At 41.5% G+C, this 22,830-nt stretch overlaps 1 protein-coding gene and 1 long non-coding RNA gene across 6 annotated transcripts in view; both read right to left on the reverse strand.

The window, feature by feature from the left end:
* The window catches only part of stambpl1 (STAM binding protein-like 1), a 58,090-nt gene that overhangs the window by 31,118 nt on the left and 4,142 nt on the right, over positions 1–22,830 (reverse strand). For all 5 annotated transcript variants that reach the window (XM_008438094.3, XM_008438092.3, XM_017310856.2 and 2 more), the window contains exons 3-4: positions 18,727–18,944; positions 18,564–18,642 (exon numbers count right to left, since the gene is read on the reverse strand). In XM_008438094.3, the coding sequence (XP_008436316.1) occupies positions 18,564–18,642; positions 18,727–18,944 (297 nt within the window). The remainder of the gene's footprint in view (positions 1–18,563; positions 18,643–18,726; positions 18,945–22,830) is intronic.
* On the reverse strand, positions 309–10,180 carry LOC145549069 (uncharacterized). Its single transcript, XR_014085006.1, has 2 exons — positions 1,566–10,180; positions 309–596 (listed from the first exon to the last, which is right to left on the reverse strand). It is a non-coding gene; the product is annotated as an uncharacterized LOC145549069 (long non-coding RNA).

The raw sequence follows: 22,830 nt of genomic DNA on the forward strand, positions 1-22,830 counted from the left end.
CCGGTTACACGATGCATCAAAGCATATCAAATGCGTTGTCTACTTAAGAGTTAATGCGCACGGCCACACGCAGATCTGAGAAACTCGTCCCATATACTCGACCAACCAGAATAGTCTGTGACGCAGGGCCGTGCAGAAACCACTAAAGGGGCACGTGCTCAAAAAAAAGGGCACATCTAACCGCATTCTAGGACAGAATATTAACAAAGCCACACAGCTTTCAGAGTTAATAAACAGTGATAAATTACAAAATTGTGAGATAGACAATCAAAGCTAAGGAAAATCTCTATATAGAGCATACAACTATGCATATGTAAGATATTTTATTAGTAATTTATTTCTGCAGGTCTGTTTTGTAATAGGAAAGTATTGCAATATTCAAACCCGCAATTTAGCAAGACATGTAAATCACAGCTAGACCATCAGACATATTTTGTCTTTACAGAATTATATTATTAAAAATATAAACAAGGATACAATGCAACCTTTTAGTGTACAGTAATCTATAAAAAAGATCTGCCTGTTTGCTACACTTGCAGTGGAGATGAAGATGGTCCATTAAGGAAAGCAGAGCTGCATCAAACTTTAACGTGAAACTGCAGAAAAAAGAAAAAGAAAAAAAAAAACAAGAGCAAAAATTGAATTGTTAATGCATGTCACCATGAGAACAGCCTACTGAGTTTTGCTTAAAAAAAAACAACTTTTTTAAAAATTAAAATCACACATTTTTGTCTCATGAAGTGAAAAAATTATTTGCAAAACAGACTTATTTGCTCATGTCAGAAATCTTAGCTTGCTATTCTAAGTTTTTGTTTTTGACTCAAAGTTTTGCTTGTGATTCTCATATGACGTTGTGGGCAGGGCCTAAAATCACAATAAAATATTTCTGATGTGTGCAAATAAAAGTTTATGTTTGGCAAATAACTTTAAGTTCACCAGACAAAAATGAGTTAATTTAAAAAGAAAGTTTTTTTAAACAAAATGCTTGGTTTTAAAAAAAGAAATGATTTCAATTCCAAAAGTTTAGATTACAATTTAATTTTACTTAGCTGAGGTTAGTTTTTTTTTCATTGAATAATTGGGGGGATAAAAATTTACTTCATACTCTGCGAACCAGACCCTAAACTTACTTAAAGTCTGGATTGAGTTTTTTCCCCTTCATTAATGACACTTTTATTACATACATTATATCTATCATGGTAATTCAGTGTGAATTACTTTTAATTCTAAATGAATATCCTTGTTGGTCTTTTATTTAAGTACTATTCTCCTTCAAGATACATTTACTTAACGGCAGAATAAATGCAATTTACATTATGCAGCAAAGGAAATTAGAAGACATCCATTATGGAGATGATCGGTTTTGGACGGGCGATGTGCCCCTATTGCATGAGCAATACTGAAGAATGACTGATATCATTAACGATACAGGGAAGAAGCTTTTCAGTTATTTTGCGTTGCTAGCAAAGTCATTAGCTAGCAGCTAGCTAATAGCACAACAGCAACAGCCTAATGTCTGTATGATAAACATACTGAATTGATAGATAAGAACAGTTTCTCCTCACCTGGCTGTCTCCTCCCGCTCAGTATTCTTCAGAGAAAGGCAGACGCAGATGTATTTCATTACCTCTCTGCTTAAACCGCTACTCCGCGCTGAAGTAGAAACGATACTTCAACGTTTTCTGTTATCTGACAAGTAGCAAGTCTACTCCACTTTATTAATCAAAAACGTTTTTTTTTTTGTAATTCACCAAAAACTGTTCTGTAATCTGGAACGTTCGCTACGTTGAGCTCCAGTTAGCCACCTCATCTCACTGCCCGAGAGGCAATTGCGTCATGGGCAAAAGGTCAAAGGTAACAAGGTGACTGGAGGGCTTATGTTGCACAAAAAAAAAACCAACAAAAAACTAAATAATTTTAGTACATGTTATGTGTCAGAAGAGGGCTTAGAAAATAATAATACCCAAGAAAAAATAAAATAAAAAATTGACCAAAAGGGCACTTGGGTTCAAGGAGCAAAAGGGGCAGGTGCTCAAACAACTGAATAAAATGTAACAGCATTGATAATCTCAATAAACAAGTGTTACATTTATGTATCTGTGGTCTGTTTTGAAAATATTAGCGTTCATGGGGCCCCTGAAGCCCTTGGGGGCCTGATGGAGCTGCTGACTTAATTTGGATTAAACAGAAGTGCAAATTTGTTGTTTTTAGACTAGTTGTGGGTTTAAATAGCATTTCAATCTGGAAAGACTCAGACAGAGAAAAAGGAACAATTAAAATATTTAATGACAGGAATGAATAACAGTTCTTTGGCGCTCGGGCCCCGGCAGCTGATTTGAGCTGAGATTTGATGTGAACTCGATGAACATCCTGATAACTGATTAGGGATGCTCTCCCCCAGGGCCCGACACTGGTGGTGGTGGTCAGGAAAGGGTGCCATCCTGGAGATCTGAAGGATGTGGGTAGAGAAGGGGCAGTGGTGGGTTGAATGCAGCTGGGAACCGGCTGACGGCTTGGTTGTGGATCTTTTTATGCAGAGCTTGATTGATGATTGAACGCGCCGGGTGAGGTCCAGCGCTGAGGTCGGAGATGAGCATGACGCCGATGGGCGAACAGAGGGGGCGGAGTCTTCCAGCTTGAACTTTCGCTATTAGCTCCATTTCAATCTGGAAAGACTCAGATGGAGAAAAAGGAACAATTAAAAGATTTAATGACAGGAATGAACAACAGTTCTTTGGCGCTCGGACCCCGGCAGCTGATTTGAGCTGAGATTTGATGTGAACTCGATGAATATCCCGACAAATTTGATTGATAGAGGGGTTTTCATGATATGATGCCTGCTAAGAGAAAGGGCTGAAATAATACCAGGCAAAGAGAGTGAAGGATAGTTGAAGGCGCGGAGCCAGGCAGGAGATTGGTATCAGTTTAGGGGACACACAATTGCCTGGAGAAAGGCTGGAGGACAGGTACCCGCTGTAACGGAGCCACACTGAAAAGTATGAGGGAAAAAGAAAACAACTGAGACATGGGCCAACAATGAGAGAAAGGCTAGGACATGGGCCGGCTGCAGGGGCAAAGAGATGCTGGGACATGGGCCGGCTGCAGGGTTACTGGGATGGCACAGAGCCAGACTGATAGATGAGCCAGCTGAGGGGTTACTGAGATAGCTTCAAGGAAACCGAGAGAGGTTGGCAATAGGGCTGTTTGAGGGACCAAGAAACTGGAAGTAGACTTACGGGTTCAATGCGGAAGGATGCGGGTGAGAGCGATAACACGGAAACAAACCTCCATATAACAGCTTGGGAGGACACAAAGGGGATATATATAGGACAATCACGTGTTAAGTTTACACTTTGGATAAGGTAGACCAACCGCCACCAGCGAATTGCGGAGTGCTCGTCTGGCACTGAGGAAATCTATGGACACAGAACAGATACATATAATCATATGAAGAGAATACTGTTGGCGTAAGGCCAAGAGAGTGCCTGAAGACTGGTTGAACATAATCTAAAGCTCAGGGGCTTGGAGCTATAGAAGAGCATAAAGAAAAACTAAGATTCAAAATGAGGATGAAAAACAGGGGACATATAAAAAATAAAATTACAGAGCGAGACCTGAGATTTAACATTGAAATAAATGATTCCATCTAATATCTGAACTGGACTGAGCAGAGGCAGAGAGAGTGAGCTTATCAACAATAGTGTCAAAATGATCAGGGCTGAGACAAGCAGAGATAACATTAATGTTGGTTGATGACATGAAACGGACTGGTGAAGGTTCAGCTTTATGGTACACGCGACTGATTGAGGTGAGAGACGACATGGGATTGCTTGCGGAGATAGCTCCCCATGGAACAAATTTCGTAAAAAGCTGGAAACTCGAGCTGTTGAAATGAAGGTGAAGCTGAACCAACTATATAGGAGATCCTCCCCAAAAAGGGGCCTAGCACGACAGACTGAATTTAAAATGGGAAATAGAAAGGAAATGTCATCTTAAACTCATAGAAAAGCTTTGACTTGTTGAGACGTGCCATGCGAATGAACTTCACTTGGACCTGGCAATAAGGTTGGGGGTTCAGTCTCCAGATGGGGCCGTGAGCTTTAGGATACCTGCAAGTGCAGATGCTGTAGTGACAGACCCACAAAAATGACTGGTAAGTGTCTAATGGCAATTGGCCCAAAAGTGAGACTGGAATAAGCACATTTGAGTGTGGGACCAGCGTAAGCAAGAGAACCGACTACGTAACCCGAAAGTGACAGGATGGCCTGGGAAATAATCTGCAGATTTCAGGAGATCTTAAAAGAGATTTTAAAAAACTGAGAAGCAACCACAGGGACTTGAGCAGGGCAAAACAAAACATCAGAATATGGGACAGATTGGCTGATAGCAGAGAAGCAAGTAGAGCTTTTGAGACCAGGAATATCCAGAAGTTCAAACTACTTAGGAAAAAAAAACCTAAAACTTAAGCTAGGAAAAGGATCACTTGTTAAATACCTGCTGGCATAGTGACTGCCAGACCATTTAAATCCTGTTCAGAATTGTTCTGAACTGTGGTGCTGGGATGAAATATGAAACAATCAACCATTATACATTGTGAGTCTGGAAAACTTCCTTTGAGTCGAATGCCAAAAACACGTGTTTTAAATTGAGACTAAACCACCTTCTATTTAGGGTTACTTTGATAAGTAGTGAATGGACACTGGACAAAAATTGAAGAGAAACAATGATTGGACAATGGCCCTCGTCAACAAGAATTTAATGCTGATTAATAATTAGTAAATAATTAGTCTTCTGCACATATCGCCGTCGCAACAAGGCAAGAGTCCACAATTAGGCAAATGATAATTTATGCCTCAAGCCGCTGGTAGGTGAAGGTCAGCTGAGACGCTGTAAGCGAGCCCCTGCTCCAGACGAGTTTAACAGGGTGCATTGACTGTTTGGGGCAGAATGAATCTACGTAGCGAACATACACAACAGTAGCTATGGGCTTCTTTTTAACAAGCTTAAGGTGTTGAGTTATTAGTCATCATTAAGCTAACATTACTTGTGTAACTCTTCTTATTTAGTTGTTAGTCACCTAGCACAACAAAGAATGAAAAACTCCTCACAATGTGACTGACTGCAGGCAAGTGGTCCGACAGGCTCCACCAGCGCTCCTCAGAATTCTTTATTATTATTATTATATATATTTTTTTTAGATTTGATCGTAAAGTTTAAACAATAAATATAACAGTTAACAAATTTCCAAAAACAAAACAAAACATTCTTATTCAATGAATCAATCAAAAATAACAACAGCAAAAACAGTAAAATAACAGACAACTGTTACACCAGTTAACAGTCAAAACACTCACAAACCATTTTTCTACATATATATATATATATATATATATATATATATATATATATATCAACAAATTCACAGTTTGAACCCACCTACCACAACAAAGAACGAAAAACTCCTCACAATGTGACTGACTGCAGGCAAGTGGTCCGACAGGCTGAAAAATAAGACACAGTTGGCGCCGTGACCGAGTGGTCAGCCACGAACACCAACTGACGCAGCTCCCACTCATAGGGTCACATTTTTCCAGCCCAACCACAAGAAGTTTACAAATTATATTTGTAGATGTTAAATATTCTTATAGTACTTCGTTAATTGTTGAACTAGAAAAATATGTCCCCAAGTAAAAAAAAAAGAAGTGAAGAGCTGCCTCTCTCGCACCTACCTCCACCAGCGCTCCTCAGAATTCTGGTGGGGGAAGCCGCGAGAGTGCCTGACGGACCTGTTGCATGCAGTCACTCATCACACCACTAGGTGGCTACAAACAAACGCATTGACCAAAAATCTCATAAACACATACAACCATTACTACAATCATTTTGATCAAAACTCACACAAAGACACACACAAGCTTTTCTCTCTGTTACACCTGCATCCGGCAGTATTACTCTACTCAGTCGGTTAGATTGGGGAAAACTGAGCAAAGTACTTAGGCGTTATACTGTCAGATTCTAGCAGTTCCTGCGCCATTGGCAACCGGTGCGAATGTCTCAGGGCTCAAGTTGCGTTTGTAGGCGGTTCGAAAAACGGATTATGATGTGTTAACGGCAGATAAACAGCAGAACGAAGTGACAGAGGACACAGATATGGGAAGTGGAGAAGACAAATAGTGTATCAAATCGATGTAGGAATATCAAAGAGTTGGCTACGTAGGTAAGTCACGGAGCTTACAGACCAGCGGGGACACAACTGACTGAAACCGGCAATGCACCCAGATGCCCGCCCATGCCGCTGGGCCTGGGTAGCAGGGGCGAATCTACTGGGGTGGCATGGGGTGGCAGTTGCGACCCCAAACGAGAGCCTTGCCAACCCAGCTAGCGGCCATGAATTCAATAAATAGTTATGGCAAAACGGACATAAAGCGCATGAAACTCTTTTCCGACAACATTGAATGCATTGAACACAATGTAACCTGACACCCACTGCTAAGTAGCTGGAAATGCGAGAGAAGGACAGAGCGTTAGCAGCATTGATGGACTGGATATTACGTGATTTATTGTATGCCACACATGCGCCATTGCTGTCCATTGAGTCAGGAATATTGGTGGTCAGGAAAAAATTACAGAGCTACTACAATCACGCAAATAATCAGAACAACGGACGCAATGTTTAGCTGTTAATTCAACCATAGATAATGGTAATAAGGGCTTCAGATTTCACAGGTGAGAAAAACGTTTTAATTTAAAGAAAACATTTAACAAGTGAGCAGTGGGTCAGTTATACTAGCCCAGTGGTTCTTAACCTTTTTTGAGGTACCGAACCCACCAGACTCATATCACAGTCACTGAACCCTTCTATCATGGTAAATTAATTTATTTTTTTTCCAAATTCAAGACATTTGAAGATCACTAAGTCTTCTTAAAAGGTAGAGTCTATGAGAATAGTTCTTCAAAAATATAGTCAGTGTTTTCAGAAAAGTTGAGTTGACTGTGCACCAAAGGTATTTAAATTTTGCCACAGTTTCAACAGGTTGGCCATCGAGAGATACTGTAACCACTTTAAGGTCTTGTTTAGATCATTTAATTAGCTCTACATTCTTAAGATAATGAAAAATTAATAATAAATAATACAGACTTTGCGGTATTCTGATTTAGTAATGTAATTATATTAGTTGTGTTACCACCCCCACGCCACTAGAGGCAGTAGCAACCCGGAAAAGATGCAACTAAGGAGCAGATTTAGAAGTACAGTCATGGCCAAAAGTTTTGAGAATGACACAAATATTATATTTTCACATGATCTGCTGCCCTCTGGCTTTCATGTGTGTATGTCAGATGTTTTCATCACATACAGAAATACAATTACAATCATATTATGAGTAACAAAAGCTTTTATTGACAGTTAGAATGAGTTAATGCAGCAAGTCAGTATTTGCAGTGTTGACCCCTTTTCTTCAGGACCTCTGCAATTCTCCCTGGCATGCTCTCAATCAACTTCTGAACCTAATCCTGACTGATAGCAGTCCATTCTTGCACAATCAATGCTTACATTTTGTCAGAATTCCTAGGTTTTTGTTTGTCCACCCGTCTCTTGATGATGGACCACAAGTTTTCAATGGGATTAAGATCTGGGGAGTTTCCAGGCCATGGACCCAAAATCTCTACGTTTTGTTCCCTGAGCCAGTTAGTTATCACCTTTGCTTTATGGCAAGGTGCTCCATCATGCTGGAAGAGGCATTGTTCATCACCAAACTGCTCTTGGACGAATGGGAGAAGTTGCTCTTCTGTGTGTGTAGATGCACTCACACCTGCCTGCTGCCATTCCTGAGCAAGCTCTGCACTTCTGGTAGCCCGATCCCGCAGATGAAACACTTTTAAGAGACTGTCCTGGCACTTGCTGGTCTTTCTTGGGCGCCCTGGAGCCTTTTTGGCAACAATGGAACCTCTCTCCTTGAAGTTCTTGATGATGCGATAGATTGTTGACTGAGGTGCAATCTTTCTAGCTGCTCTTCCCTGTTAGGCCATTTTTGTGTAGTGCAAGGATGACTGCACGTGTTTTTTTTAGAGATAACCATGGTTCACAGAATAAACAATAATGCCAAGCACCAGCCTCTTTTTAAAGTGTCCAGTGGTGTCATTCTTACTTAATCATGACAGATTGATCTCCAGCCCTGTCCTCATCAACACCCACACCTGTGTTAATGGAACAATCACTGAAACGATGTTAGCTGGTCCTTTTAAGGCTGCAATGAAGTTGAAATGTGTTTTGGGGATAAAGTTCATTTTCTAGGCAAATATTGACTTTGCAATTAATTGCTGTTAAGCTGATCACTCTTTATAACATTCTGGAGTATATGCAAATTGCCATTATAAAAACTGAAGCAGTAGACTTTGTAAATATTAACATTTGAATCATTCTCAAAACTTTTGGCCATGACTGTACACCGAAAGCTACAGAATTTGGTAAAAACTGTGAGCTTTGCTGAAGAAATTAAAGACACAAGTTCAAATCCATGCTGAGAGAGGAACTCCTTCAATCAGTGCTCCTCCGCAGCTCTGATTGGCTAAGCAATGCAACGTGATCCTCTGCAGCAAGTGATGGCAAAGAGGGGCGTCATTACGACTTTATACAAGTGTGTCTTTACCTCCGCGGCAGAGGCTCCGCCGAACCCCTGAGACCGACTCACCGAACCCCTGGGGTTCAATCGAACCCAGGTTAAGAACTACTGTATGAGCCTAACTGTTGCTAGCCTGGTATTGACTTTGATAACCTTAACATGTGCTGCGTAGTTCGGTATGTTTTGGTTCCGTTAGCACTAAAACAGGTCAACCCGCCCACCAAGTCATCAGTAGAGCAGCTGTTTAAATCACTTAATCAACCACCGCGGTAGTCAGGCGAAAACCTTTTAATAATCACAATATAGACATTAAGCTTGACAACATAATGTAACAGACTGGATGTTCTGTTTTAGTGTTTTTGCTACTTTTTTGTGTGAGAAATGTTTGCTTTTTGGTGTTGATTCCCCTGATCGGTAATCTCTGCTCTAACTGCTCTTTGAGCTGTTGTTTGTCGGTTGCCATGGCAACGGGTCGTGTGTAATGCCGATATACAGAGCAAGAAAAGGTGGAATAAAAGTGGCTGGAGCCATTTTTTCTTTATCCATTTAAATTTTGTTACAAAAAATAGAAATTTTAAGAATAAAGTATTATTTACAGAGTTTATTTATAGGTTGATAATTGTTGATTTTATGTATTTTTTGTTTTATTATTTTTCTTATTTATTTTCTAAATTTAGACAGGAAGTAATGTGGGTCAGTCCACTTTCTAAAAGTCCACGGGCCTGGTGAAGGACCAGCAGGCATTTGGGTTTGGGGCCGATGGTTTTTACCAGAGCAAGAGTGGTAGCATGAGAACAAATGAAAGTTTGATCTCTGTAATTGTTTGGTGAAAGAGGAAAATAAATCATCAAGAACAATAAATACGTTTGGACATTGATTGATTCTTTTGCCTGTGTCTAGAAACAGTGCCTTAGTAGTGGCGTGGTGGAACTTTTATTGGATGTTTGGCTTGGCAAACAATCAGAAGTGGTTCTGTCTAGTTTGGTTGTTCATCTGTTTATCAGGTTTATTGTACTTTATTGTGGGGCACTGCAGGCACTGCAATTCCTAAAAACAAGCAACAAAAACTGAGCTAATCCTGAGTTTGCAAAACGTGGTGACATTTATAACAGTTGTCAAACTACGGCTCCTACAGCATATTTAAAATAAAATAATTGACCAATATAAATAGAAATTTGCCCCTTCTTGCATCTTGACAGAACTAACAGAAACTAAACTGTTTATAGATTTGTATCATGGAGAATTTATCAAACATCAGTTTTCTAATCTTTATTTTAAGTCGTATTTAATAGATATATCTAATAACAAATGATGGCACTACTAATATTTTCGTGACAGATTTTTCCTTGTTCTGTATTGGGATAAAATGGTTTTCTGGACACAATGAATCACATAGCGACCAATAGGCGCTGTCCAGTCCAGTAATACATATCAATTAGCAGGAGAATGAAAGACGTAAAAATAATTAACTACACTACACTAATATTGATTAATCAACTCTATATATATATATATATATATATATATATATATATATATATATATATATATATATATATATATATATATATATATATATATATATATATATATATAGCTCAATAGGTAAGTCACCAGTCTTCCACCCGGGAGACCCGGGTTCGAGGCCAGGCTGGGGGCTGGGGCAAAAAGCTACAACGGTGACATTGAGCTGTCAGTGTGGGTCCTTAGGCAAGACCCTTGGAGCTATATAGCCTATCTCATACCATGAGAGACACAAATAAGCACGACATGCCGGCTCAGACGTCGCCCGGCCAAACAAGGTCTACGTCAGGTGCTGGGGAACCAGAGCACCCTTATGAAAAATGGGCTACTGGAACAAGACGGAAATGGGCGAGAGGTGAAAACATGGGTCTGTTGGAATGCTACTACTCAAGTAATCCTAGTCAGAGGGGCTACATGCAAAGGCTGTGGGAGGAATGGTTAGCTCGACATCCCCAGTCAACACTAACTGCCAAACAACTAGTAGCTCAGTGTTCCAACATCCGCAAACGGCAACTGCTGTCACAACTTGAGATTGACGAGGTACGACACAAGTGCTACGGCAAGGGGAAGGAGCCAGTGATCAGTGATCCTTGAGATGCTTGGTTATAAGAGCAACCATGAGACCCAATACCCACCATGGAAAAGACGGTTAGAGGCTAAGATCAAGATAACAAGGAGGGAAGTGAGTCAACTGTCAGAGCTCCAAAGGGGTGCAATGAAAAGATCAGTACCCAAGAAGTACAGCCAGATGCCCATACCTGAAGCACTCGAAACTGCCAAACAAAGGCTCCAAGCCTTGACCAGCCGCCTAAAGAGATACACGAGAGAGAATGAAGCCAGGAGGATTAACTTCGCCACCCAACCAGCTAAAGTGTACTCTCAATGGCAGGGTAATAACAACAGAGCAGACCCACCCAGGCTGGAGACTGAACAATACTGGAAAGGCATATGGGAAAGGGAGGCGTCCCACAACAGCAATGCACAGTGGCTAACCTCTCTACGAGAGGACCACAGCAACCTCCCTGAACAAGCCCCGGTAACCATCACTGTGGCAGATGTCCAAGACAGAGTCTCGGGTATGAAAAACTGGACAGCACCAGGACCTGACTGGCTTAAGAAATTCACTGCCCTCCATGAGCGACTGGCAGCTCAACTGAACCAGCTGCTACAAAATGGGACTCACCCTGAATAGTTAACTGAAGGGCGCACAATCCTGATACAGAAGGAACCCTCGAAGGGTTCAGTCCCATCCAACTATCGGCCAATAACCTGTCTCTCTACAACATGGAAGCTCATGTCAGGCATCATAGCAGCTAAGATAAGCGGGCACATGGATAAATACATGAGCAAGGCACAGAAGGGCATAGGCATAAATAGCAGAGGAGCCAAACACCAACTCCTTGTAGACCACACAGTCGCCCAAGACTGCAAAACCCGACACACCAACCTGTGTACCGCTTGGATTGATTACAAGAAAGCCTATGACTCAATGCCACACACTTGGATCATTGAATGCTTAGAGATGTACAACATCAATAGGACTCTAAGAGCCTTCATTGCAAACTCGATGGGGCTGTGGAAAACCACCCTTGAAGCCAACTGCAAACCACTTACACAAGTGTCCATCAAATGTGGCATATACCAAGGAGATGCTCTGTCCCCACTGCTGTTCTGCATAGGCCTGAACCCTCTCAGCCAAATCATCAACAAGACTGGCTACGGATACCGACTCAAGAATGGGGCCACGATCAGTCACCTCCTCTACATGGATGACATCAAGCTGTACGCCAAGAGCGAGCGAGACATCGACTCACTGATCCACACCACCAGGATCTACAGCACTGACATTGGGATGTCATTCGGACTAGAGAAGTGTGGTCGGATGGTTACAAAGAGAGGGAAGGTCGTCCACACAGAAGGGGTCTCACTCCCAGAAGGAACAATAGCAGACATAGAGCACAGCTACAAGTACCTGGGAATACCACAAGCAAATGGCAACCTCGATGAGGTCACAAGGAAAGGAGCCACAGCCAAATACCTCCAACGAATAAGGCAAGTCCTGAGAAGCCAGCTCAATGGCAAGAACAAGATCCGTGCAATAAACTTACCAGTAATCAGATACCCTGCCGGAATAATTAGCTGGCGAATGGAAGAGATGAAGGCCACAGATGTTAAGACTAGGAAGCTACTAACCATTCCACCCCAAATCCAGCACCCTGAGACTGTACACGAGCCGTAAGGAAGGAGGCAGAGGACTAGTGAGTGTGAGAGCCACTGTCCAGGATGAAACATCCAAGATCCATAAATACATCAAGTACAAAGCCTCAACGGACGATGTGCTCAGTGAATATCTCAGACAATGGGGAACAGAAGACAAGGTGCTGGAAGTACCATCATGGGAGGACAAGCCCCTACATGGGATGTACCACCGACAAATAACTGAAGAGGCTGATGTCAGGAAAACCTACCAATGGCTGGAGAAAGCTGGACTCAAGGACAGCACAGAGGCTCTCATCCTGGCCGCCCAGGAACAGGCCCTAAACACCAGAGCAATAGAGGCTCAGATCTACCACACCAGACAAGACCCAAGGTGTGGGTTGTGCAAGGAGGCCCCTGAGACAGTCCAGCACATAACAGCAGGGTGCAAGATGCTGGCAGGGAAAGCGTACATGGAACGACATAACCAAGTGGTGGGCATAGTGTACAGGAACATCTGTGCAGAATATGGACTGGAAGCCCCGAGATCAAAGTGTGGAACACCCCCAAAAGTGGTGGAGAATGACCGAGCTAAGATCCTTGTGGGACTTCCAGATCCAGACAGACAAGATGGTAATGGAGAACCAACCGGACATTGTGGTGGTGGATAAAGAACAGAGGAAAGCCGTTGTGGTGGATGTAGCAATACCAAGTGACTACAACATCAGGAAAAAGGAGCATGAGAAATTGGAGAAATACCAGGGCCTCAGGGAGGAACTGGAAAAGACCTGGAAGGTGAAGACCACAGTGGTGCCTGTGGTCATCGGGGCCCTCGGGGCAGTCACCCCCAAACTGGAGCAGTGAGGACCCTCTGAGCTCGGGTCCTCTGAGGACCCGAGCTCAGAGGATGAAACAGACCACCCGCGGAGGGTGAGAAGGGAATTTTTTTTTTTATATATATATGTACTGCCACCCCTGAAAAAAATCCTTGCCCCCCTCTTGCCATCCCATGAATATTTTTCTAGATCCGCCCCTGCTGGGTAACATAAATTATATTGTTTCTCAGATGACAATATAATTTATGTTGACTAATGTGTCAATTGTCACATTAGTCAGTGACAATTGACTAATGTGAAGCAGATAGATAAGTGCGGTGACCATGACGAACCGTTAAAGATGGGCTGCACTGCTCTCTGAGGTTGAGTGCACATGCGTCTGCTATTTCTACAAAAATAATCCCTCTATGGCTGCCTGGATTCTAACATAAGCCTCACCTGCTGACGCACAGGTGTAGACCCAGTGAGGGAGACTTAGAACTCATGTTACGTTTAGGCGCATCGGAGAAACAGGTCACGATGTTCTAGCTAAGTCAATCGTTCAGGTAAAAGTCCTTGAACCTTAGAACCTGATGCATGCATGCATCAGCCAACGTGTCCAGGAGGGAATAAACTAATTAAAAAGAGTCTGCATTACGAAGTGATGCGAGACACGAATGAGACATGAGAACGCTACGTCTTACCCTGGTAGCTTGAAACAGGCGTAGTGAGGGAAAATCAGAGAGATGTTGCTGAGCGGGCTGACAGCGGCCATGCAGAAGAGAGGGAAGCTGTAGGCGTGGCTGATCCATAGCGTGGCACCGGTGTGAAGGCGCTGAGGCGAAGAAAGACGGCGTAGATTGTAAACGGTGGGATCACGTGTCCGCTTGCCAGAGATGGATCGTGGAGTAGGTGGCGAGGGAGCGAGAGATGGAGAAATCCCAGTCAGGCAAGAGAGAGGGGGAGACGCTACTTGAAATGATCAAGGCGGGAGACGGTGCTTGACATGATTGAGGAATCTTTTGCGTCTGAGGGGAAAAAGAAGGGGCCGGGCCACAGCTAAACGGCTTTCATGACAGCAGGCCGAGGTAGAAGGCCGGGGAATCGCAAAGCTGTGGAGCAGCTGTGGCGTGCATATGAACCGATTGAACGCAGCTGGGAACCGGCTGACGGCTTGGGTGTGGATCCTTTATGCAGAGCTTGATTGATGATTGGACGTGCCGGGTGAGGTCCAGCGCTGAGGTCGGAGATGAGCATGACGTTGATGGGCGAACAGAGGGGGCGGAGTCTTCCAGCTTGAACTTTAGCTATTGGCTCCATTTCACTGGAGATCTTTTCCCGTAACATATAAATTACACAGTAATACTTTTACATTTCCTGTCAACTTAGCATCTTTTAATACAAAAACACGGTGGACCGCCGTTGGACCACCTCGACGCCCCGACCACCGGGCTTAGCAACTTTTCTGGGGGAAACCCTGAACTGTGATAATTATGTTTGTGTAAAGTACTGTTTTTCGGCTGTTTTTGACTGTTTATATATAATATATATATATATATATATATATAAATTTTACCATGTATAGTGTTTAATATGTACAAGACCATCCCAGATATGGTAGGTTGTTAGGTCGACTACTGTTGAGAAAGATGGACAACAAAAGGAGAAATTATGAATCACATCGGAATATGTAAATTATTTGGCAGATAGCACTTAAGTCAATATTTAAAATGCTTTTCTAAACAACAGTGTTGGAAGATGTCAGTGATTTTAGTGAAACTTTTAACATTAGAGCACTTACAGCCAGCGGTGTATATATTTTACCAACTGTGGCTAAAGCTGCTGCTAGCTGGTTTACTCTCCGATCGGAGGCTGTTTTTTTTTATATACAGTTAGAGAATGGTGGATTGACAATGAGTAATAACGGCAGTGGTGGAGAGTAAAGAAGTACAAGTACTTCTTTACTGTACTTAAGTACAATTTTCATGTATCTGTACTTTCCTTAAGTATATTTAATAATGGATACTTTCTACTTTTACTCCACTACATTTTACCATTTTACAGTAAGTATCTGTACTTTCTACTTCACTACATTTCTACAAAACTGTGGCGTTACTCGTTACATCCAAGTCGCATTGTGCTTTTTTTTTTTTTGTTAAAATGTGAAGTTCAGGGACTTACGGTGGTGCCGTAAAATCCAAGCAATACAGACTTGCGTGTCTGTGTCACCCATCGCCTCCCCCTTTACTCGCACGCGGAGCTCCAAGACATGCGCAGTGGTTTTCTCTGAGAGTCAGTAATGGACCTTACCACAGGGCCCGCCTTTCATTGGCTAATGCTAATTTTACGTCACAGCACAGCTATCACGTGGGTTACTGGCTCACAAACTCATGCTAATGTACATTGTGGACTACCAGACCGACAGAAAGGTTTTGCGTCAGGACTCGGAAAAAAAATGGTTCTCCACCGTCAGTGGGGTATTTGTACAGGTGATGTCAGGTATCCTGATCGTGTTTGTGGAACTAAAACTCACAGATTTCCAAAATCTCAAATGGAATGCCTTGCTTGGATCAAAGCTTGTGCACGACCGCATTTGCAGCTCAACCGTCATAGGATCAATAAGAACAAAGGAGTGTATGCTGGTGTAAGTATTATTGCTTTGCTTTCTTTGTGTTTAGTGAATGAAAAAAAATAGTCAATAATAAACACATCCATTATGAGAACCTTTTAGCCAAGTACAGCATAATGGCAGTACCGATACAACTTCTACATCCTGAAGCCTGTCTGTTACACAGCTGAACAGATCAATATGCAATGTATACCATATCTGACATACATTAAAGATTTTATTTCACCTGAAAAGGCTTTTTACTAAACTTAATCGTGTTAGCCAAGCTAGCTTTTACTAAACTGTAATCGTGTTAGCCACGCTAGCACAGAGTACCGTGTATCAGGCCTAGGCACATTTGAACCCTCAAAACCATGAATGCCCAACTTACCCAGCCTTGCAAGAACAATAGGCATCAGTGATCTTGTTCACAGCTATATTTATGCTGAGGGTCTGAGGATCTGCTGTTTTCCTCATCAACTGGTAGCATTTAGCTGCAACTCGCACAATGTTGGAGGCATCGCGTGGCTCAAACACCTTGATGACAACATCATCAAGGTGTTTGATGATGTCGTCAAAAAAGATGACATGAACTTGTTGGTTCCCTTGTCCATTGTCGTGGCTGATATTTTGTGAAAATCCGGCAGAAATGCTACACTAATCGACTCAGAAATACTGTGCAGAGTCAGTCGAAACAAAAAATCCCATAGAAGCTAAGCTCTGCGAGGAGGTTAATGTGAGACATGAAGTCACGTGGGACTTTCGAGGGGCCTTTCTGGGCGGAGCTTGGTAAGGTCCATATAATAGCGCTGCATAAATCATAAGATATGGCGACATGTGAAATCAGCAGCGCTTCGCTTTCACAGACGGTGGGACTTTGTCCAATTTTTAGCATCACTACTTGGAAGGAAAGCTTAAAGAAAGGTAAGCTATGTGGACGTAATGCTAGCAAAGCTAGCTGTATTGACTGAGACACATGTTGCATCTGCGATGAAAAAAAGTTGTCACTCATGCGCTGAATTATTGTGTGGAGGTGTTGACTGACATGTCGCAGATATGGGACAACGCTGTGACCAAAGTGCAATATAGTAATATGATATTCATGAACAATCCGATTCTTCTGGACGGATCTTGACTAAGTCTTATAGGACTGAAGCCTCACTGAGAGCTGTTCTTTGTTCTTGTAATGCTCTGCGTACACTGCAGTAGCTATTTTATTTCATTAAAGTATATTTATATTTATTTAATTGGCGAATAAATAAAATAAGAACGTAAGAACGCAGAGCATGCTCATTGCTCTTTGTTTTCGTCACCTGTCATGGTGGCAGACATTGCAGCAGGATGGAGGATGAGAACAGTCACGGTGCTCCTCCTGCTCCTCAATACTGTAAAATGTAGTGAAGTAAAAGTAGAAAGTTACTTCTTGCTTATTGGGCCTTGGACAGTGTTCATAGTTGAGCGTTGTTAATTGCTATGTTTAATGGTGCAGACAGTTGTTATTTCTGACATGGGCAATATGGGCAACCGCCTAGGGCGTTTTTTTTTTTTTAGGGATGGCAGGAGACCTCTGTGGATTGTGGCACAGAGATGAAAGCAAAACAGAATGAAGAAGAGTTTGAATTGATACTGGTTAAATTTATTTCAGCTCTAAGTATTTAATATCTAGGTGTTTTTATGGGAAAGTGGATCTTTCAGATCAATTTGAGAAGCAATTTTGATAAGTGCACTTAATTTTATTGTCATGTAGCACGGGGTCTTGATTTGGTCTTGGATTCGGTGGTCTAGACTACAACTCTGCTACGTGGCTCCTTGGTTCCATGTCCTCCTCTGCCAGTTGGATTTCTTTCAAAATAAATGTGTGGCAAAAAAGTGAAGTTCATGTTATGTTAGGACAGGAGACAAGATGTTTCCATCCCTGAAATTATGATGCATAGAATCACATATCTCAGTCTAAATTATGTTAGAGAATAAACACAATAAAAACATGCTTTATCTGTGGCATTGTTCATTAAAATGGCACATTACTGATGTATTAAAATTAAATACGATTGGTACACTTAATGATATCAGCGATTAGGTAATGCATTCAGCAAGTACTTTTACTTTTAATACTTGAGTATTTTTAAAAGCCAGTACTTTTTTACTTTTACTTAAGTAAAATGTTAATGTGGTACTTTTACTTTTACTTAAGTACATTTTTTGAGTACTTTCTCCACCACTGAATAACGGCCATCTAAAACTTAAATGCTGTTATTATTAACCTTACTTTTTATTATATCCTTAAGATAATGAGTATCCGTGAATTTTTCAGTCAGGTTTCCCCGAGGCAAAATCACACCGGAAGTAAAGATACACCTCTTCGAGTTATGGTGGCCATTGTCTGACGTCACTGTGAAAAGGGTCTATTGTCATCACTTTTCCCCCCTATACCGCGCCCCTGATTAAGTCTACTAAATACATGCTATTTAAATCAATATTATTATTGATTATTCTGTATAGTATATGCATGCAGTTCAGATAAGTTTCCCTCTGTACATTTTGCATTACATTTCACTGTAACTTTGCTCTTCTTCAAATTGGTATAAGGACGTTAACGCACTAATTGTGGCCCAAAAGTTACATATGATAAATGAAAGAAAACGATCAAACTTAAATTATGAACATGGACCTGCTCGAACATATTTTGTCCAGCCCCAAAATTGTTCTTAAGAAATGTTCTTGTCTATTGTCCCCCCCAATAATGAAATGGGATTTCTGCCCTTGTTCCTGTAATAGAGTCTTGGGAGAAGATCACATTACCTTCATGATGAGCTGCTTCTCTGGGATTGCCGAACACTGTTTGTAATCCCTGTGGTTTGGCAGCTTCTCCACAAACAGCCTGAACAAAGGAAGACTGAAATTAATACCTTCCAGTTAAAGACCATCCCTGGCACACAGGCATGCCCCCGCAGGTGCTCCTCACGTGATGAGCTTGGTGTAGAGGACATATGCATTCTCCAGGCTGCCCTCCTCCAGGTAAACTGCTGCCATGCGCTCCATCTCCACTCCGGAGCGGAAGTAGCGTCTGGGTTCAATATCCTCATTAATCTCTATGCAGCATCCCATTTTTGCAAGAGCTCGCACACGCTCTACTGCTGTCAGCGTCACGTCAGTGTAGTCTGGTTCCGCTGCCAGCTTCTTCTGTGAAACAGAAATCAAAAAGAAAGATTTAACCATAATCACGGAAGTTTTTGCCATAATAAGTAACCATAACAGCATGCACAGAGAAAGGAATTGCTATCTGTGTTTGAATGGTACACTGAATAGTTTGAATCACAAACACTGAGCTGGAACCATGTTTCCTTCCATATCAATTGAAAGCATGAATGTGGCGATTGTTCTTCAGTTCATTAAAGCGAAGAGAATGATGTGTCATTCATCCACAAAGACAGGGCCCTCAGAGTAGGAGACCCGATGGTTTAAGCAGGGGTGCTCAATACGTCAATCGCGATCGACCGGTCGATCGCGGAAAAGGTTTTGAGTCAATCTCGGCAGGTGACAAACTGAACGCCGCCAGGACGCTGAGACCAGCACTTCCTCTTCTGATAGGCTTATCAAAAATATTCACCAAGATCCTAAACGCTTGTAGCTTCATTAAAAAAGAATAATTATAAAAAGTCAACAAAACATGTTAAAATTAATAATCTCAGTAATTATTGTTTCAACAAGGTGTTGCGCAATTCTGTACGTTTCGGTTCCATTAACACACAAAAAAAAAAAGCGACTCAAAGACCGACTGATGAGCAGAGCAGGAGTTTAAATTAGCTACTCAACCACTGCTGTGTTCATGAGAGGATTGTTAATAATCGAGAAATAAATATCAAGCCTGGAAACCTGATATCGTAACGGACTGAATGTTGTATTTTTAATGTAGCCTAATCTTTGCTCGGCTTGCGGGGTGCAGGCGGTTGCCACGGCAACGCGTGTGCTTAAACGACAAAGAGACCGAGAGTAAAAAGGTAGGACATGTTTTCATTTGATAGTCTGTTCGGGTTGTTTTACCTTTTTTTTTACCTTTGCTGTGGCTCATTACCAGTGGCGGAGCTAGACTTTTAAAGTTGGGGGAGCCATGGGGGGGGGGGGCAGGACTATGTCTGGGGGGGCAAAGTTTAAAATGTGTGTGTGCACATCTATATATATATATATATATATATATATATATATATATATATATATATATAAATCTAACACCTTTGACTGACGCACATGGAGACATGATAGACTTTACGCTAAGAGTTCATCACAGAGGAAACTAAAATCAATCAAATAAAAGATCCTTTCTGAATATCATCTCATGGACACTGAACTAAATGCATCTTTCTGACTGGGAGCTGACAGCGTGTTGAAGAGTTATGGACACCTTGGTTAGGAAGCTCTGTTTGGACAGGTAACAATAGTTCGGGTCGGACCAGAATTATTTGCCTGATGGTGGCTCAGGCTTCTAATGAGTTTACATTTAATGAGTTTGGAGCACATAGAGAAAAGCTAGAGAATGTTATGATCTACTTATTGTAGTTTAAATAGAGGAATAACAGCTGACTGTTGAGAGAGGAAAGAAATTAAAGAGCAGATCCGTTAGGCAGAAACAAGCGCAGTGTGCTGGGCAATAAATGCTCCACCGTTACGCTCCAATTAATCACACATGAGATGACAAACGTCAAATATACAATATATAGTTACACTGCTTACGTTAATGGCGTTTTAAAAACAAAACCAGTAAAAACTTAACTGAGTTAATATGTCAGATTCCCTCCTCAGCTTTGTCTTGATAAGAACAGAGAGCAGTTCGCTGGTTTCTGTCCAGAATGTGATCAGCTGACCACTTGGTGCTCAGACAGTTTCAACTTTACGCACAGAGAACATCGTGAAGCTCATTATTAATCATACTAAGAACAATATCAGTCAGAGAATCATCTCTGATCTGGACGCTTTAACGGACCAGAGGCTTTGGAGCTTCTAGCGCAGCTGATCCGCTTCTGCTGGTTTTCCTCCCGCTGAGGGATCAGGAAACGATCAGAGTTCTGTTGTCTTCTAATCACGTCATTTCGTAAAATGTTACCTCATTTCAAAAACGTTCTCGCAGAGAAATAATAAATGTTTCATTTGATGACTACAAATTGGAAATAAAATGATTTTTTTCTTTGACGGACAACGAAAAAACTCCAGCGCAACCTCTGCTCCAAACTACGAACATTATCGGCCCCTCTTCGGTTTTTTCTCTTTTTTGCGGAGGATCAATAAATAACTTATTGGTGTTTTACCATCACCACCAGGTATGAAGTGCTTTAGCCTTTGAGTTGCACCACAGCGCAGCAACTGAAACACCCAGGAGAAGAATATCAGCTTATTATGAGTATAAAGGAGGCTGGTATCGCGCCTGATAAAAATCTATTTATTTATGTCATCACATGGACTTACAGTATATAAAGTTTTATACATTTTCTTTTCATATATTTATTATTGTTTTTCTTCTTTAGATATTAGGTTGACTTAGAATGATTCCAAATAATGTACAGGAATGACCTGGTGCTGTTATATGTCAATCATCAGGGGGGGGCCACTGGGGGGGGGCAATCAGATGACAGGGGGGGCACTGGCCCCCCCTCTGGCTCCGCCACTGCTCATTACACCTGCTGTAGTTTCTGAATATTCAATAAACGACAAACTTGGACTAATTACCTCGTTCGTTTGTGACTATACGTCACAACAAACATCAAATAGGACAAATATATTTCATTAAGTTTTAACAAATTCTACCGCGATAATTATGTGAAATTAAATGAATTATATCCCGACTTCAGAAGATTTGCCTTTACCTTTACTGGGCTCTGTGTTTCTTCCCATCAGTCTGTAGTTTCTCATATTGAGCTCATCAAACCAAATTTCAGATCCACCATGACTGACTGACACCTGCTGGCGTCAGGTTTGCAACCAGCTTCTGACTGAGAAACCAGGAAGCTGCTCCCAGTGTCAGAATCTCACTGAGGAAGAAACTGGATTAGGTTTTCTGTCACTTTATTATTTCTGCTATAACTGATGTATATTCGCATATAAAATAAGTCAATAGAGTTTAATTTGCAATTTTTATGTCTTTGTGTCATGAGGTAGATCTCAGGCGGCTGGTGAGAGAAAAAGTAGATCTTGCTCTCAAAAAGTTTGGGCACCCCTGGTTTAAGGGATCAAAGATGTATGTTAAAAAGAGGAGTCGAAGGGGAAGAAATAAAGTCATGAAGCAATTGTTTTTCAGGCTTGAAAGAGGCTGCTGCCTATGCTCTCCAGCTTTTGAATTAGTTTATCCTACAGGAAAAAATATATAAAAAATCAAGGTTTAAATAAAAAATAGGCTTATGAATAAAAATAAATACTCAAACTTAGCTAGCAAATTTGAACTACCTTAAAGTGTAACTAACTCCCAAATTAACTCTTTGCTTTGCAGATAAACTGTCTAAATAGGCTGTTTAAGGTATTTTGTTAAATCGACTTACATCATGTTATGTTATTCCCTCATCAAAAACATACCTGGAATGTTGTTTTGATTCTTTCAAGCATGGCTGGCTGTAGGAGCGTAGCTACTTTGTACCAGTGTTCACAAGTTCAAATAGGAAGACTGTGAACTACCAGATCTACTGACCAACCAGAGACTCGGCCAATACTGACAAGTCAACCTGTAACTGTGATATTGGAAAAATGACACTGCTCTTCTTCAAATTGGTATAAGGATGTTAACACACTAACTGTGGCCCAAAAATTACACATGAAAAATAAAAGAAAACGATCAAACTTAAATTATAAACATGGACCTGCTCAAACATAATAAAATGTCCCAAGATTTTGATGTTGATGACAGGCTGAATCCGAGCTATGCTGCCGCACTATAAGCTGGGATTGCAAGGGGTACTTAAACCAAAGTTTTGGAAAATTTCTCCGTTTGAAGCTATCAGAAATCCTTAAGAATCTCTGAATGTTTCCTGACAGGTCTGTAAAGTAACTTTTGTTTGTAGCACTGGACAAAAAGTTGTAGCACCAG

Source organism: Poecilia reticulata, chromosome 19 (genome assembly GCF_904066995.2).
Source record: "Poecilia reticulata chromosome 19, P_reticulata-male-v2, whole genome shotgun sequence".
NCBI lineage: Eukaryota > Metazoa > Chordata > Actinopteri > Cyprinodontiformes > Poeciliidae > Poecilia > Poecilia reticulata.